This window comes from Lactuca sativa, chromosome 4, assembly GCF_002870075.4.
Source record: "Lactuca sativa cultivar Salinas chromosome 4, Lsat_Salinas_v11, whole genome shotgun sequence".
Lineage (NCBI taxonomy): Eukaryota > Viridiplantae > Streptophyta > Magnoliopsida > Asterales > Asteraceae > Lactuca > Lactuca sativa.
Genome location: NC_056626.2, coordinates 232,032,154 through 232,048,512, shown reverse-complemented (window position 1 = coordinate 232,048,512; position 16,359 = coordinate 232,032,154). Strand labels below are relative to the sequence as shown.

General features: G+C 41.0%; 1 protein-coding gene and 1 pseudogene across 1 annotated transcript; both read left to right on the top strand.

The window, feature by feature from the left end:
• The window catches only part of LOC111920673 (elongation of fatty acids protein 3-like), a 32,228-nt pseudogene extending 19,129 nt beyond the window's left edge, over positions 1 to 13,099 (top strand).
• A 1,514-nt stretch (positions 13,100 to 14,613) lies between these two features.
• Positions 14,614 to 16,061, top strand: LOC111920679 (elongation of fatty acids protein 3-like). The gene has a single exon (XM_023916251.3). The coding sequence runs from the start codon at positions 14,876 to 14,878 to the stop codon at positions 15,743 to 15,745; it is 870 nt and encodes a 289-aa protein (XP_023772019.1). The 5' UTR covers positions 14,614 to 14,875; the 3' UTR covers positions 15,746 to 16,061.
• Positions 16,062 to 16,359: the final 298 nt, after the last annotated feature.

Here is a 16,359-nt window from a genome sequence, read left to right as displayed (position 1 = left end):
GTTTGTAAGCCATTAGAGGAGTGACATTTGTGACTCTAGAAGCTCCAAGACAACAAGGTCAACAAGGAATTCAAAGGTATGATTCTAGATCTGTTTCAATGTTGTTATTTAACCTAATTAGTAATTAGAAGTCTTGGATTCAAAGCATGTTTATTAGAAAGCCTAGATCCGAGCAGTAGGGTTTTGCATGCGCACATAGGAAAGTTCTTATGGCTAAAACCCATCAATAAGAACATTCCATAATGTAGTAAGCTTAAACATCAACATGCCATCATTGATTCAATTCATATTGACCCTATGAATTCATATTCATAAAGTCAAACACCCTTTTCCACGATTACCAAGACCCAATCAAATGCAATGCGATTACCCACCTATATATAAAATTGTCATTTCTCCATTTTCATCTTCCCCAAATTCTCCATCTTAAAAGTGCAATCTAACCCATAAACATCACCCTTCTTGTTATACCTTCTATTGGAGCACCCCATGGTTGTCTGATTTCGTTGGAGCCACACCCAATCTTGGGGAGCTACATGGGTTTCCTCATCTCCTCCATCGTCTTCTACTTCGCAGTCTCCGTCGTCTTCCACCTCCTCATCCTCCTCTTCCGCCACCACATCCGCCCAGTACCCCTCAACCCCATCCCTGCTCTCTACAGCCTCACCATGTCAATCATCGCCGCTACCATACTCGTCAGTACATTGACCTCCGCCACCACCAAGATTCGAGACACAAGGTGGTTTTAGGGTCGCTCAAAAACCCCACCCCAATGGCATTTTTGTTTTCCACTCGACACGTGCCCATCAGGGCGCATATTCTTCTGGTTATACGTCTTCTACCTGTCGCGTTACCTTCCGTGATCCGGACGTTCTTCGCTATCTTACGACGTCCTAGACTCTCATTATACCAACTCTTTACTAATGCATTCCAATGGTTATATCATTTCTATTGCTGGAATTCTCACAATCGCTTCAAGTACTGGAAATTGTGTTCACCACATTCACGTATTGTAACAACCCGTCATCCCGGACATTATAAACCGAGTCTTGTAACCCCCTTTTGAATGTAATGGGAATATCATCGATAAATGAATTGTTCAAAAGCTCTGATTTGGAGTACGCTATGTAGTAGATATCTTCTTAAAGGTTCCAAATAAATAAAGAACACTAAAATCTGAGTTATGGCGAAGAAGCTATGACCACTCTAAGATTTCTGTCAAAACCGACAACACCGATCAAACGAAAAACGCAAAGTTTCAATACGATAACATTTAGCCTTAGGTATCTAAATGAAAGTCATAGATAACATTAAACCGTGAGCGTACACAAAAAGAACGTCCAAATCTGACTTCGCATGAGGAAGTTATGATTTTTCAAAGAAATTCCTTAAAAACGATTAGTTATAAAATAAATAATAAAAATAATTTTGGAATTTGCCAACGGAGTCTAAACGAAAGTTGTAGATCGTAGTCTCACCTACGCGTGGATATAAAGACCATCGAAAACGGAGTTCATATGAAGAAGATATGGATTTTTGAAGTTTATTAAATAAATTAATTAATTATTTAATTCAAAATTCGGATATTATCCGAAGAGGAGTCAGCGTCCTTCTCCGAAGTACGCGCTGCGTACTCCTGTACGCCCCGCGTAACCGAGAGGATTGGCCTCGGATCGTCCACGTCGCCATATCCGAGGAAGCCGACCCGTCCGACCCGTCCGATCCGACGTCCCATCCGACCCGGCGTCCCATCCGACCCACCTCCCCAGCAACCCGTCCCATCCGACCCGATAACCCAAGAACCCGTCCCATCCGAACCGAGGCAGTCGAGGCTTCGGTCATGCATGACGTACGCGTACGCAGCGCGTACGAGCGTACGCCCCGCGTACCGAGGCAGACTTGCCTTCCTATAAATAGAATGCGAGGGTTTCCAAAGAAAGGGTTCATTTCTCTTCTCTCTCTCTCAGCATTTCCTCGTTTTCCGTGTCCGTTCAAACCCGAAGCTCTGGTCTTTTTGGCTCAAGTCCCGAAGGCCGATTCTACTCCCGAGATTCCCGAGAATCCCAAGAAAAATCAGTTTCCCGAGACGAAACTCTGCTCGGTTTTCCACCTCACAATCTTCAAACTATCAAGTGAGTTCATATCCCCTTCGAACACTCTTTAAATACATTTTAAATGTTTTATACTCTTTTTGGGGAGGAATACAAGTAAACACACGACTAAAATCGTGTGAAACACCGATCTTTTGCTATACTTTTCATACTGTTGTTTTAACTATCTTATGAAGTTATTATGATGCAAAACACCTCACAACACAGCTTTACCCTCTTGGGATACAATATGTTTATATATAGAAATATGTTTTATCTATACGTTTACATACAAATACATCATATCAAGGGTAACATTCTTTACTAAATCATTTTATGCATTCAAAGAATTTATGATTTATGCTTTGTCAAACATTGTGAAAGAAGTTAAACTTTGCATCCAAACTACTACTTTAATACAGACTTAGTTGAGAATCCATGAGTCGTGTATATCTTCAAACGTTACTTTCTTTATTAGAAAATAATGCTGCAAGTCCTGTCTATAACCAGAGTCTCCCGTTCGGAGAACGTGTCAAATGTGTATAGATCTATACGGGAAGTCATGATCCCGCGCCCTGACTGTTAGCTACAGTCCGTCTTTTGGGGTGACAGTTGTCATAACGCTACGACGCCTGAAGAACGTCGCTACAGGCATATTATGTTTAGTATGGTTATAAAACTCATCGGATATACAATTATTATGGTATTATGCTTTTATGAACGAGTAGTCATTAAAACTATTCTTCATCTAATAAGTGCGATCTTCGTATAGCTTTACTATGTAAAACTATGCCACACCTTTCGAGCACGTCGATTGCTTGCGATTTTCGGTCTTAGAGACTGCCAGTTATGTCAGGGAAATAAGGGTTTTTCCTGTATACAAACCAAACAACTAATAGGAAAATAAGGGATTTTCTTGGTACAATTAGTTGCAATTTACATCACGAACATTCATATGCATTGCATACTTTAATAAGAAAATAAGGGTTTTTCTGGAAAACATGCAAACACTTTCGAATGGCATACATCTTCTCAAAACACTACTTATGAACTCACCAACTTAAATGTTGACACTTTTTCTTTGAAATAACTTGTATTCACAGGAAACCGCTAGCCAGGTAGCAACTACTTCTGAAGACTAACGCATTGGCGTTAGTAACATATTTTGGATCACCATTTTATATTTGATTTCTTTTGCAAACATGTAACACCTACAATCATGTAAACTTTTCAAACATATTTATATTATGGTGGTGTGTACTTTCCTTTCTATGAACTGTTATGATACTGAATATGATGTCCTCCGCCCCCGAACGATTCCGCCGTTCAGGTTTGGGGGTGTGACAGATTGGTATCAGAGCTTCGTTTATAGTGAATTAAGTATATCAAAACCATTTTTTTTTTTTTTTTTACAACTATAAACTCAACTGGGCAAAAACACTCTGAGAAGAGTCATGCTTTTGAAATTAAATCTATTTAGTTTTTGTAAGTAAGCATGCATTCATTTAGTAATAAATAACAGTTCCACATCGTACCATATTAGAAGTATTATTAATGAGTTGTGCAGTACAGGTACGCCTTGGGACATGTAATCGGAACTGGGAAGGATATAGCCTGATCAACTATATTTGTCCGAGAGCCGACTAACGTGTGCCGAGGGGTGTCTGCAGTGGACAACAAATTTTAAAAACTTACCAAACCGTTATTAGAATCAAACACAATAATTTAAATGCTATAGGAGTAATTGCTATTTAAACTAACTTACATGTTTTGCATGTTCCGACTTTATTCAATTCTTATGACCCTATTTCTCGTACAGTCAAATGGCTGGATTTCACCACCCCAATGACCCCTACTTTCCCAACCAAGGCAACGGAGGATGGATCGAAGATGATCCAGAAGAGGATGAGGAACCCATAGAATTGGGTGATGACTCCGGTACTGACTCAGAACCTGAAGTGATCGATCCACCACCCATTCAACCTCCTGTCCATGTGAGGAACTTCCAAGGACCCACTCCCGTCTGGGGAAGTCACCTACATCATTGGAGCCAACAACAAGGCATACGCCCTCCCTACGGCATGTGTCGGGACTTCTACGATGTCCGCGGTGGCAGTTCGGCTGATCGAGCACTCCCGGTAATGGTTGGTAAGTTAGCCAATCAGTCCTATCAGTCCGGAGTACAAGCAAGCCGACTCCGGGATATCAACGTGGAAGTGCAGGTTCACACTTCCGATATCCGTAGACTGGACAAGATACAAGATAATGTCCAACTCCAGTCTGAGGCATTTCAGGCACAGATAATTGCAGCCCTAGCCGAGTTAAGGGAGCAACAAGCCGCTTTTGATCGACGCCTAATGGAATCGAAGCAATCAGATGCGGAGTCAAGCTCCAAGCGCAACCTACGTCGCAAGTAGTGCCTGCCAGGATTTCAAATTTTGTTATAAATTAGGACTTCGGATAAGAATTTCCTTTTCGTTGAAACTTTCTGTAATCGGAGACCTTTAGAAAGGTCAAAAAGTTTTGTCTAAACTCGGATGTAACACGACTATATGTTTTATATATATGGGGCATACCCCCCCCCCCTTCTCTGATTTTAAATATGTGTATTCCGTTCAACTCATAAGTGCATCCATTCAAACGTTATTAATAAATCAAGCTCAAAACCCATTGTTGATCAAACCAAATTCTTAATCTATTTAAGGCAGTTAACTCAATATCATTCAACTTTGAACTGCCAAAACTTATAATTTTCTTCCATATTTTTCTTTTGGCAGCAAGATGCCTCCTCGTCCAAACTTAAGGCCCAGGCCGGGCACGGCACCACCACCACCTCCACCACCAGCTTATGATCCGGCCATGGTTCAGGCTGCTATCACAGCAGCGGTAACCGCAGCCCTCTCGCAAATAAACTCTCAAGGGAATGGAGGGGCGGGAAGCAGCACGAATCATCCAAATCATGGCACTGGTCATGGCCAAGGAAGAGAATGTACCTACAAGGAGTTCTCTAACGCTAAACCAAAAACTTTTAATGGAACAGGAGGAGTCATTGCACTAATGCAATGGTTCGAAAAGACCGAAACGGTCTTCGAGATCTGCTCGTGCCAAGAAACAAGCAAGGTTAAGTTCGCTGCTTGCACCTTCATAGATCGAGCCCTCACTTGGTGGAAAAGCCATGTGAACTCAGTAACGCTCACTGTCGCTAACGCCATGAGTTGGGAAGAACTGAAGGTACTACTCCTGGAAGAATACTGCCCAAGAGGTGAAGTGCAAAAGCTTGAGCAGGAACTCTGGAATTTGAAAATGGTCGAGTCTGACCTAGTCGCTTACACAGCTAGGTTCAACGATCTCGCTGCTTTGTGCCCTACCATGGTCAACCCAGAATCAAAGAAGGTCGAAAGGTACATTTGGGGGTTGTCACCCCAGATTCAAGGGCATGTCCTAGCCTCCAACCCTATCACCTACAACAGCGCTAAACGCCTGGCGCAACGACTCATCGATCACGGAGCAAAACAGAGTACCATCACGACAGCCGCAAATCCACCTAGGGAGGCTCAGGGACAGAGTAGGACTTGGAACAAGAGGAGGGGACAAATCCTCCAGGAGAACCCCAAGAAACAACAAGTGATAGCGACCCACGCTATTACTGTACCTACCAACTCTGCCCCCACAAGTTCATACAATGGAAAGCTACCGAAATGTAACCAGTGCAACTTCCACCATCACGGTCTCTGTCATGGCCTTCAATGCACCAGGTGCAATAAGAAGGGTCATACAGCCCGCTATTGCAAGGAGCCAACCCAACAATCCGCCCCCACTGCTAATGCCGGAGTAAGCCGCGCTTGCTTTGAGTGCGGGAGCACAGGGCACTACCGCAAGGACTGCCCGAAGGCAAACAACAGGAATATCGGCGGGAGAGGCCGAGTTTTCGCAATGGGACAAGATGAAGCCATTGCGGACCCTACTGTTGTTACGGGTACGTTTCTTCTCGATAACTCGTATGCATGCATTTTGTTTGATAGTGGAGCGGAAAGGAGTTTTGTGAGTCACGACTTTAAAAGCATGCTAAAACCAATACCACAATCATTAAGTGAACCGTTCATAGTAGAAATGGCCAACGGGAAAACTGAAGGCACTAAAGAGATATACTTAAACTGCACCCTAACTCTAAACGATAATCCCTTTCAAATCAACCTCATGCCAGTCTCGATTAAGAGTTTCGATGTCATCATTGGCATGGATTGGCTGAGTTCACATCGTGCGGACATTCTATGTTACGATAAGGCCGTTCGCCTTAATCTGCCAACCGGCGAAACCTTCCTCGTCTTGGGCGACAAACCTAGTACCACTCTTAGAATCATCTCAAGTATCCAAGCTCAGAAGCACTTACGAAAGGAGTGTCACGCATTTCTTGCACACGTTGTAGACGTGAAACGCGAAGTCCGGGACATCAAGGATGTGCCCGACGTATGCGATTTTCCCGATGTATTTCCCGAGGACCTTCCAGGGATACCACCCGTAAGACAAGTCGAATTCAGAATCGATCTGATTCCCGGAGCTACCCCAGTAGCCAAAGCACCCTATCGATTAGCCCCGGCAGAGATGCAGGAGCTATCCAGTCAACTGAATGAACTACTGGGAAAAGGATTCATCAGACCGAGCTTCTCACCTTGGGGAGCACCCGTGTTGTTTGTGAAAAAGAAAGATGGATCGTTCAGAATGTGCATCGACTACAGAGAACTCAACAAACTGACGGTCAAGAATCGTTATCCTCTACCGCGCATAGATGATCTATTCGACCAACTGCAAGGGGCGAACTATTTTTCTAAGATTGATCTGAGATCCGGGTATCACCAGTTACGAGTGCTAGAGGAGGATGTGCCGAAGACCGCCTTCCGAACTCGTTACGGACATTACGAGTTCGTAGTGATGCCATTCGGATTGACCAATGCGCCCGCAGTCTTCATGGATCTGATGAATAGAGTATGCCGACCTTACTTGGATCAGTTCGTCATCGTTTTCATTGACGACATCCTGATCTACTCCCGAAGTAAGAAAGAGCATGGCGATCATCTGCGACAGGTTCTAGGGATATTACGAAAAGAGAAACTTTATGCAAAGTTCTCGAAATGTGAATTTTGGATCCGAAGAGTCGAATTCTTAGGACACGTGGTAAGCGAAGAGGGAATCCACGTGGACCCATCCAAAATTAAGGCCATTGAGAACTGGTCAGCACCGAAGACTCCTACAGAAATTCGCCAATTTCTAGGTCTCGCTGGCTACTACCGCAGGTTCATTCAGAACTTCTCACGAATAGCAAAGCCTCTTACAACCCTAACCCAGAAAGGTGTGGCCTTTGACTGGGAAGAGAAACAAGAAAGAGCGTTCCAAACGCTCAAACGAGCCTTGTGCACCGCACCAATACTATCCCTTCCTGAAGGAATAGAAGACTTCGTAGTTTATTGCGATGCATCAAACCAAGGACTCGGATGTGTTCTGATGCAGCGAGGTAAGGTCATCGCCTACGCCTCGAGACAGTTGAAAACACATGAGGTTAACTACACGACCCACGATCTTGAGCTAGGAGCAGTAGTGTTTGCCCTGAAGATCTGGAGACATTACTTGTATGGAACGAAGAGCACTATCTTTACCGACCACAAGAGCTTACAACACATTTTCGATCAGAAGGAGCTCAACATGAGACAACGGCGATGGGTCGAGCTACTCAGTGATTACGAATGCGATATTCGCTATCATCCGGGAAAGGCAAACGTCGTAGCCGATGCCCTTAGTCGAAAGGAGTACTCAGGCCGGAGAGTGAAGTCATTAGCTATGTCGATCCATTCGCACCTATCAACGCAAGTCAAGGAAGCTCAATTAGAGGCCTTGAAACCCGAAAACGTGGCAGGTGAGGCCCTTAGAGGAATGGACAAGAACTTAGAAATCAAGAGTGACGGAGCACGCTACCTCATGAACCGGATCTGGACACCAAAGTTTGGGGGATTCAGAGAGGTAGTTATGAGCGAGGCACACAGGACCCCATACTCCGTACACCCAGGGTCAGACAAGATGTATCTAGATCTCAAGCAACTCTACTGGTGGCCAAACATGAAAGCGGAGATCGCTACGTACGTGGGCAAGTGTTTAACTTGCGCCAAAATAAAAATAGAACACCAAAAACCCTCAGGCCTACTCCAACAACCTGTTATACCTGAGTGGAAATGGGAGCAGATTTCCATGGACTTCATAACCAAACTGCCCAAAACACAGAGTGGCCAAGATACTATTTGGGTAATCGTCGACAGATTAACCAAATCAGCCCATTTCTTACCTATCAAGGAAACCGATAGGATGGAAAAACTATCAAGAACCTACATCCGGGAGATCGTACGACTTCATGGAGTACCAATGTCCATCATCTCAGATAGAGACAGCAGATTCACTTCCAGATTTTGGCAATCACTGCAAAAATCCATGGGAACAAGGTTGGACATGAGTACAGCATACCACCCTCAAACTGACGGACAGAGTGAGAGGACGATCCAAACCTTGGAAGACATGTTGCGAGCATGTGTAATCGACTTTGGCAAGGCATGGGATATTCACTTGCCTTTGGTCGAGTTCTCTTATAACAATAGTTATCATACTAGTATCAAGACCGCTCCGTTCGAAGCCCTTTACGGCCGTAAGTGCAGATCACCCCTGTGCTGGACGGAAGTGGGCGACACCCAATTGGCAAAAGGTCTAGTCACTAAGAGCACCCTTACTGGCCCAGAGATCATCAGAGAGACTACCGAAAAGATCGTGCAAATACGAGAACGACTGAAGTCCTCAAGGGATAGACAAAAGAGCTATGCCGACAGGAGACGTAAACCCTTGGAATTCCAGATTGGCGACCGTGTGCTACTGAAGGTCTCACCCTGGAAAGGCATGATACGCTTTGGGAAGCGTGGAAAGCTAAACCCCAGGTACATTGGACCCTTCGAAATCATTTCGAGAGTTGGTCCAGTGGCCTACAAACTCCAACTTCCAATCGAGCTTAACAAAGTGCATCCAGTATTCCACGTGTCGAACCTGAAAAAGTGTTTGTCCGACGAAACACTTGTAATTCCACTCGATGAAATCGCGTTAAACGAAAATCTCAACTTTGTGGAAGAACCCGTCGAGATCATGGATAGGGAAGTTAAAAGGACCAAACAGAGTCGCATTCCAATAGTAAAAGTTCGATGGAATGCTAAGAGAGGACCCGAATTCACATGGGAACGGGAAGACCAAATGCTACAGAAGTATCCGCATCTCTTCCTCAGCCCCTAAAACTCTTACCTTGTATTAAATTTCGGGACGAAATTCCGTTTAACGGGGGGATGATGTAACAACCCGTTATCCCGGACATTATAAACCGAGTCTTGTAACCCCCTTTTGAATGTAATGGGAATATCATCGATAAATGAATTGTTCAAAAGCTCTGATTTGGAGTACGCTATGTAGTAGATATCTTCTTAAAGGTTCCAAATAAATAAAGAACACTAAAATCTGAGTTATGGCGAAGAAGCTATGACCACTCTAAGATTTCTGTCAAAACCGACAACACCGATCAAACGAAAAACGCAAAGTTTCAATACGATAACATTTAGCCTTAGGTATCTAAATGAAAGTCATAGATAACATTAAACCGTGAGCGTACACAAAAAGAACGTCCAAATCTGACTTCGCATGAGGAAGTTATGATTTTTCAAAGAAATTCCTTAAAAACGATTAGTTATAAAATAAATAATAAAAATAATTTTGGAATTTGCCAACGGAGTCTAAACGAAAGTTGTAGATCGTAGTCTCACCTACGCGTGGATATAAAGACCATCGAAAACGGAGTTCATATGAAGAAGATATGGATTTTTGAAGTTTATTAAATAAATTAATTAATTATTTAATTCAAAATTCGGATATTATCCGAAGAGGAGTCAGCGTCCTTCTCCGAAGTACGCGCTGCGTACTCCTGTACGCCCCGCGTAACCGAGAGGATTGGCCTCGGATCGTCCACGTCGCCATATCCGAGGAAGCCGACCCGTCCGACCCGTCCGATCCGACGTCCCATCCGACCCGGCGTCCCATCCGACCCACCTCCCCAGCAACCCGTCCCATCCGACCCGATAACCCAAGAACCCGTCCCATCCGAACCGAGGCAGTCGAGGCTTCGGTCATGCATGACGTACGCGTACGCAGCGCGTACGAGCGTACGCCCCGCGTACCGAGGCAGACTTGCCTTCCTATAAATAGAATGCGAGGGTTTCCAAAGAAAGGGTTCATTTCTCTTCTCTCTCTCTCAGCATTTCCTCGTTTTCCGTGTCCGTTCAAACCCGAAGCTCTGGTCTTTTTGGCTCAAGTCCCGAAGGCCGATTCTACTCCCGAGATTCCCGAGAATCCCAAGAAAAATCAGTTTCCCGAGACGAAACTCTGCTCGGTTTTCCACCTCACAATCTTCAAACTATCAAGTGAGTTCATATCCCCTTCGAACACTCTTTAAATACATTTTAAATGTTTTATACTCTTTTTGGGGAGGAATACAAGTAAACACACGACTAAAATCGTGTGAAACACCGATCTTTTGCTATACTTTTCATACTGTTGTTTTAACTATCTTATGAAGTTATTATGATGCAAAACACCTCACAACACAGCTTTACCCTCTTGGGATACAATATGTTTATATATAGAAATATGTTTTATCTATACGTTTACATACAAATACATCATATCAAGGGTAACATTCTTTACTAAATCATTTTATGCATTCAAAGAATTTATGATTTATGCTTTGTCAAACATTGTGAAAGAAGTTAAACTTTGCATCCAAACTACTACTTTAATACAGACTTAGTTGAGAATCCATGAGTCGTGTATATCTTCAAACGTTACTTTCTTTATTAGAAAATAATGCTGCAAGTCCTGTCTATAACCAGAGTCTCCCGTTCGGAGAACGTGTCAAATGTGTATAGATCTATACGGGAAGTCATGATCCCGCGCCCTGACTGTTAGCTACAGTCCGTCTTTTGGGGTGACAGTTGTCATAACGCTACGACGCCTAAAGAACGTCGCTACAGGCATATTATGTTTAGTATGGTTATAAAACTCATCGGATATACAATTATTATGGTATTATGCTTTTATGAACGAGTAGTCATTAAAACTATTCTTCATCTAATAAGTGCGATCTTCGTATAGCTTTACTATGTAAAACTATGCCACACCTTTCGAGCACGTCGATTGCTTGCGATTTTCGGTCTTAGAGACTGCCAGTTATGTCAGGGAAATAAGGGTTTTTCCTGTATACAAACCAAACAACTAATAGGAAAATAAGGGATTTTCTTGGTACAATTAGTTGCAATTTACATCACGAACATTCATATGCATTGCATACTTTAATAAGAAAATAAGGGTTTTTCTGGAAAACATGCAAACACTTTCGAATGGCATACATCTTCTCAAAACACTACTTATGAACTCACCAACTTAAATGTTGACACTTTTTCTTTGAAATAACTTGTATTCACAGGAAACCGCTAGCCAGGTAGCAACTACTTCTGAAGACTAACGCATTGGCGTTAGTAACATATTTTGGATCACCATTTTATATTTGATTTCTTTTGCAAACATGTAACACCTACAATCATGTAAACTTTTCAAACATATTTATATTATGGTGGTGTGTACTTTCCTTTCTATGAACTGTTATGATACTGAATATGATGTCCTCCGCCCCCGAACGATTCCGCCGTTCAGGTTTGGGGGTGTGACACGTATTCTATTGTTTACGGCTACACATAAGATCTAAGGGTTATAGCTTCACAAAAGTCAAAGGCATGACATCAAAGATGCCTGATATGTGTAAGAGATAGCCAAATAAGCAACCACAACCCATGTCTTGATGGGTTAGGCCGCATAGGAGATATGAGAGAATCTTATTTACTTATATTAACATGTATTTATGTAGTGAACATGTAAAGGTCCAAAATAATGTACATAACTTATTAAATCACACCATTTGAGTTAATACTTATTTATTATCTCTTCAAATATTATTTTCATAAAATAATAATCCCCAATTAACTACAAGAACTAATAATATTTATTAATAATCAAATTATAATTAATATTCAATAAGTGACTACTTGATAAATGTGTGATTCTATAGGATCATATGTTATAAACAATATCATTCTAAAAATGTTCTTTAGCATATAGATCCAATACCAAGGAAATCAGAATAGCAATCCGACACTTTTGGAATCAAACCAACAAACAGAAACGGATATGTTCTTGAGTTGTGTTGTGCTCTTTGGGCTTCTTCAAGATTTAGAGAGAGACTAGGGATGTAGATTTCTAGAGGGTTTTTTCCACTTGGAATGATAGGGTGGGATTTGTGTTCCTTATTAGATAATAACTTTATTATCTAGTAATTATCTATAAGGCAATTAATTGAAAGATTTGACTTTCAAATCGTTAAACTTAAGCCTCTGATAATATACGAGTTTTCATTAACTAATTATATATTTAATTAATTAACAAACTAGAACTTTATAATTCTTTTGTGTCATTAATTGATTAATTTTGTCATTGTGTGTAACCCAAAAGGACCTTACCATTATTAATATTATTAAGAATTGTTGTGAACATTATTTCTAACACAATCCCCTACAATTTCAAAAAATAAAACAAAATTCAACATATAAGTTCATAGTAACATACAAAGTTCATAAACTCAGGTATTATCTACCAGATATAAAAAAAGAAACAATCATGCTATTAGAGAAATCAGAAAAAAAAAATCAAGATTATATATGTATCTAGTTTCAGTTTCTACTTTATGTATTTGTATATCTATCTAATTTAAGCAACATAGCAGAAAAATATGTGACAAGTAGAAAAGATTTCAACATTCATATTTCATTCTGTTTGCTTGTTTTGTTTTTTTAAGAGAAGAAATAGTGCTTGAGTACATCGTGAGAGATTGAGTGGCAGGAAGCAGGTGGTCGGCGATAGCAGAGGAATGGCAGAAGAAGTTGATGATCAACAACACTACTGTGGTCGGCGAACCTTATCTGACGGTGCTGCTACCTATGGTGGCAATGGAAGTCGTCGGATGTCGACAATGGAAATCAGCGAATTGTTAGACATCAACGTTAGGTGGATGAAGCTCGAGTGGCTGGATCGACTAGAGACAGAAGTGGATAGGGGCGTTGGAAGCCGGAGATGTAAAGTAAGAAGAGACTTGAGGTCACAAAGGGGCAAATAGTCCTAGGTTAATTATGAATTATTCCAATTCATAATGAAGGTTGAATCCGTTACTTACTTTTTTTAATCCGAAAATTCAGTAGCTATTAAGAGTACTTATACTATATAATTAAATATTAACATCATTACCTTAATGAAGGTTGTATTTGATGATATTTTTCTTAAATAAATATTATCATTGGACGTGAAATTGTTACTTTACAAATTGCTTATTCATCAAAAAAATTTGGGTTAATGACCTAAAAAGATAACGAACTTTGGTCTTTGTCTACATTTAGGTAACTATGTTTTTTTCGTTCACATTTGACCATTGAACTTGTTTGGCCTATTCAAAATAGGGTAATATGACCGGTAATTAGCGGTAACATTACCCTATTATGAACAAGTCAAACAAGTTTACTGGTCAAATGTGTACGAAAAAAACATGGTTACCTAAATTTGAACAAAAACCAAAGTTCCTTACCTATTTTGGTAATATTGGGTTCTTTATGTTAAGTGCAAGTAGTCATAAGATCCATTGATGTGAAATGAAATTGGGTTGTCCGGTCTTGTGTATGAGGAGATGGTTAAGTCTAGGGCCAACCTAATATAGGCCCAACTAGTTAGGGGTTAGGTTGAATATGCTTAAGGGGCTAGGTTGTATGTGTTTTAAAGACCAAGCAACACAACTTAGCACATGACTAGCCGGGACTAAATTGGGTTAGACCAAGCCTAACCTAATTGTTCATTGACTGTCGGGGCCTGATCCTAAGGCATACAGTTCCTAAGACGGTTCTTGTCCAGTATTACCAAAACGGGTAAGAAACTTTGATTTTTGTCAATATTTATGTATCCATGTTTTTTTGGTACACATTTGACTAATAAATTTGTTTGACCTGTTTATAATAGGGTAATATTACCGTAATTACCGGTCATATTACCCTATTTTGAACAGATCAAACAAGTTCAATAGTCAAATATGAACGAAAAAAACATGATTACCTAAATATGAACAAAGACAAAAGTTCGTTACCTTTCTAGGTCATTAACCAAAAAATATTAAGGTTTATAAGTTTTTGCAAAAAATCCGACCGAATCAGACATTATCTGTTATTAGGTCAAAAAACAAACACCTAGGTGAGGACAATATATATATCATAGACACAAAAGACAACAAAATCATATCACAAGAATGATTTAACCAAACTATAATTACTAGTTCGGAATCCTATAATTTACTTTTAAAAGAGAAACATTACTATTTAACAGAATCAAATTTCGTGAAAGGGCTGCTAAAAGAAGAAGAAATACAGAAGAACATTCCATAATGAAGTAAGCTTAAACATCAGCATGCCATGGCTGATTCAATTCATATTCACCCTATGAATTCATATTCAAAAAGTCAAACACCCTTTTCCACGATTACCAAGACCCAATCAACTTCAATGCGATTACCCACCTGTATATAAAATTCTCATTTCTCCATTTTCATCTTCCTCAAATTCTCCATCGTAAAAATGCAATCTAACCCATCAACATCATCCTTCTTGTTATACCTTCTATCGGAGCACCCCACGGTTGTCGGATTCCGATGGAGCCACGCCCAATCTTGGGGAGCCACATGGGTCTTCCTCTTCTCCTCCATCGCCGTCTACTTCGCAGTCTCAGTCGTCCTCCACCTCCTCCTCCTCCTCTTCCGCCACCGCACCCGCCCAGTACCCCTCGGTCCCATCCCTGCTCTCCACAGCCTCGTCATGTCAATCATCTCCGCTACCATACTCGCCGGTACATTGACCTCCGCCGCAGCCGAGATCCGAGACACGCGGTGGTTCTGGGGCCGCTCAAAAACCCCACTCCAATGGCTTCTTTGCTTCCCACTCGGCACGCGCCCATCAGGGCGCGTATTCTTCTGGTCATACGTCTTCTACCTGTCACGTTACCTTCACGTGATCCGGACGTTCTTCACCATCTTACGACGTCGTAGACTCTCGTTATTCCAACTCTTCACTAATTCCATTCCAATGGTTATGTCGTTCCTATGGTTGGAATTCTCGCAATCGTTTCAAGTACTGGAAATCGTGTTCACCACATTCACGTATTCCATAGTTTACGGGTACAGATTATGGACGGAATTAGGATTACCAACGGCGTCGTTTCCGCTAGTGGCCAACATTCAGATAATCTTGTTGGGTTTGAATTTGATTTGCCATTGTGGGGTTTTGTTCTTGCAAGTATGGAAAGGTGGGTGCAATGGAATTGGGGCGTGGGTTTTCAATTCCATCCTCAATGGTGCATTCCTATTCATGTTCTTGAATTCCTTCGTCAAAATGCGTTGGATTCGTAGGAAAGCTATGGAATCATCGGCCACTAATGGTAAACTTGAATAAAGTAATTAACTACGATCAAATGGCTTCAATTCAAGCGTCGGTTTCTTGAGATTGGAGCTGATCCAGTTGACCCGATTGTTAATTATCGCGGTTTAATTCGACCCGTATGATCTAACATTTGTATGATTTATTAATGTATAGATTATTATATGATGACACATGTGGAAAAATTAATCTTTTGTAATTTGTATAGTTGACAGGTAGGAACTTAATTTATTGTTTGCATCTTTTTTTACGTCAAACTAAGAGCATGACAATGTTGATTTACTAATATTATTTTGTAACAATAATTATGGCATACAACTTTCTTATTTAATTTCTATAATTGATTCTAACTCTTTTAAAAACAGTACATGTATTATCTTTTGTTAATTGTTTTTCCATTGAACACTTGGTGGGTTTATAAAATTTTATTCCATTATATACATGGCATTTCGATATTGTTACGTTTATTCTTTTGTATTTCTTTTCTATGTTAAGTATGTATTTCATCCGATTCCATCGTTATATTTAATCATGCATGATGGATTCTCGAATCAGTAAACAGTTAAAGAGTTACAAAATTTGAAAACCTTGGCACAAAAAATAAAAATCGAATGGTTAAATATTTAGCA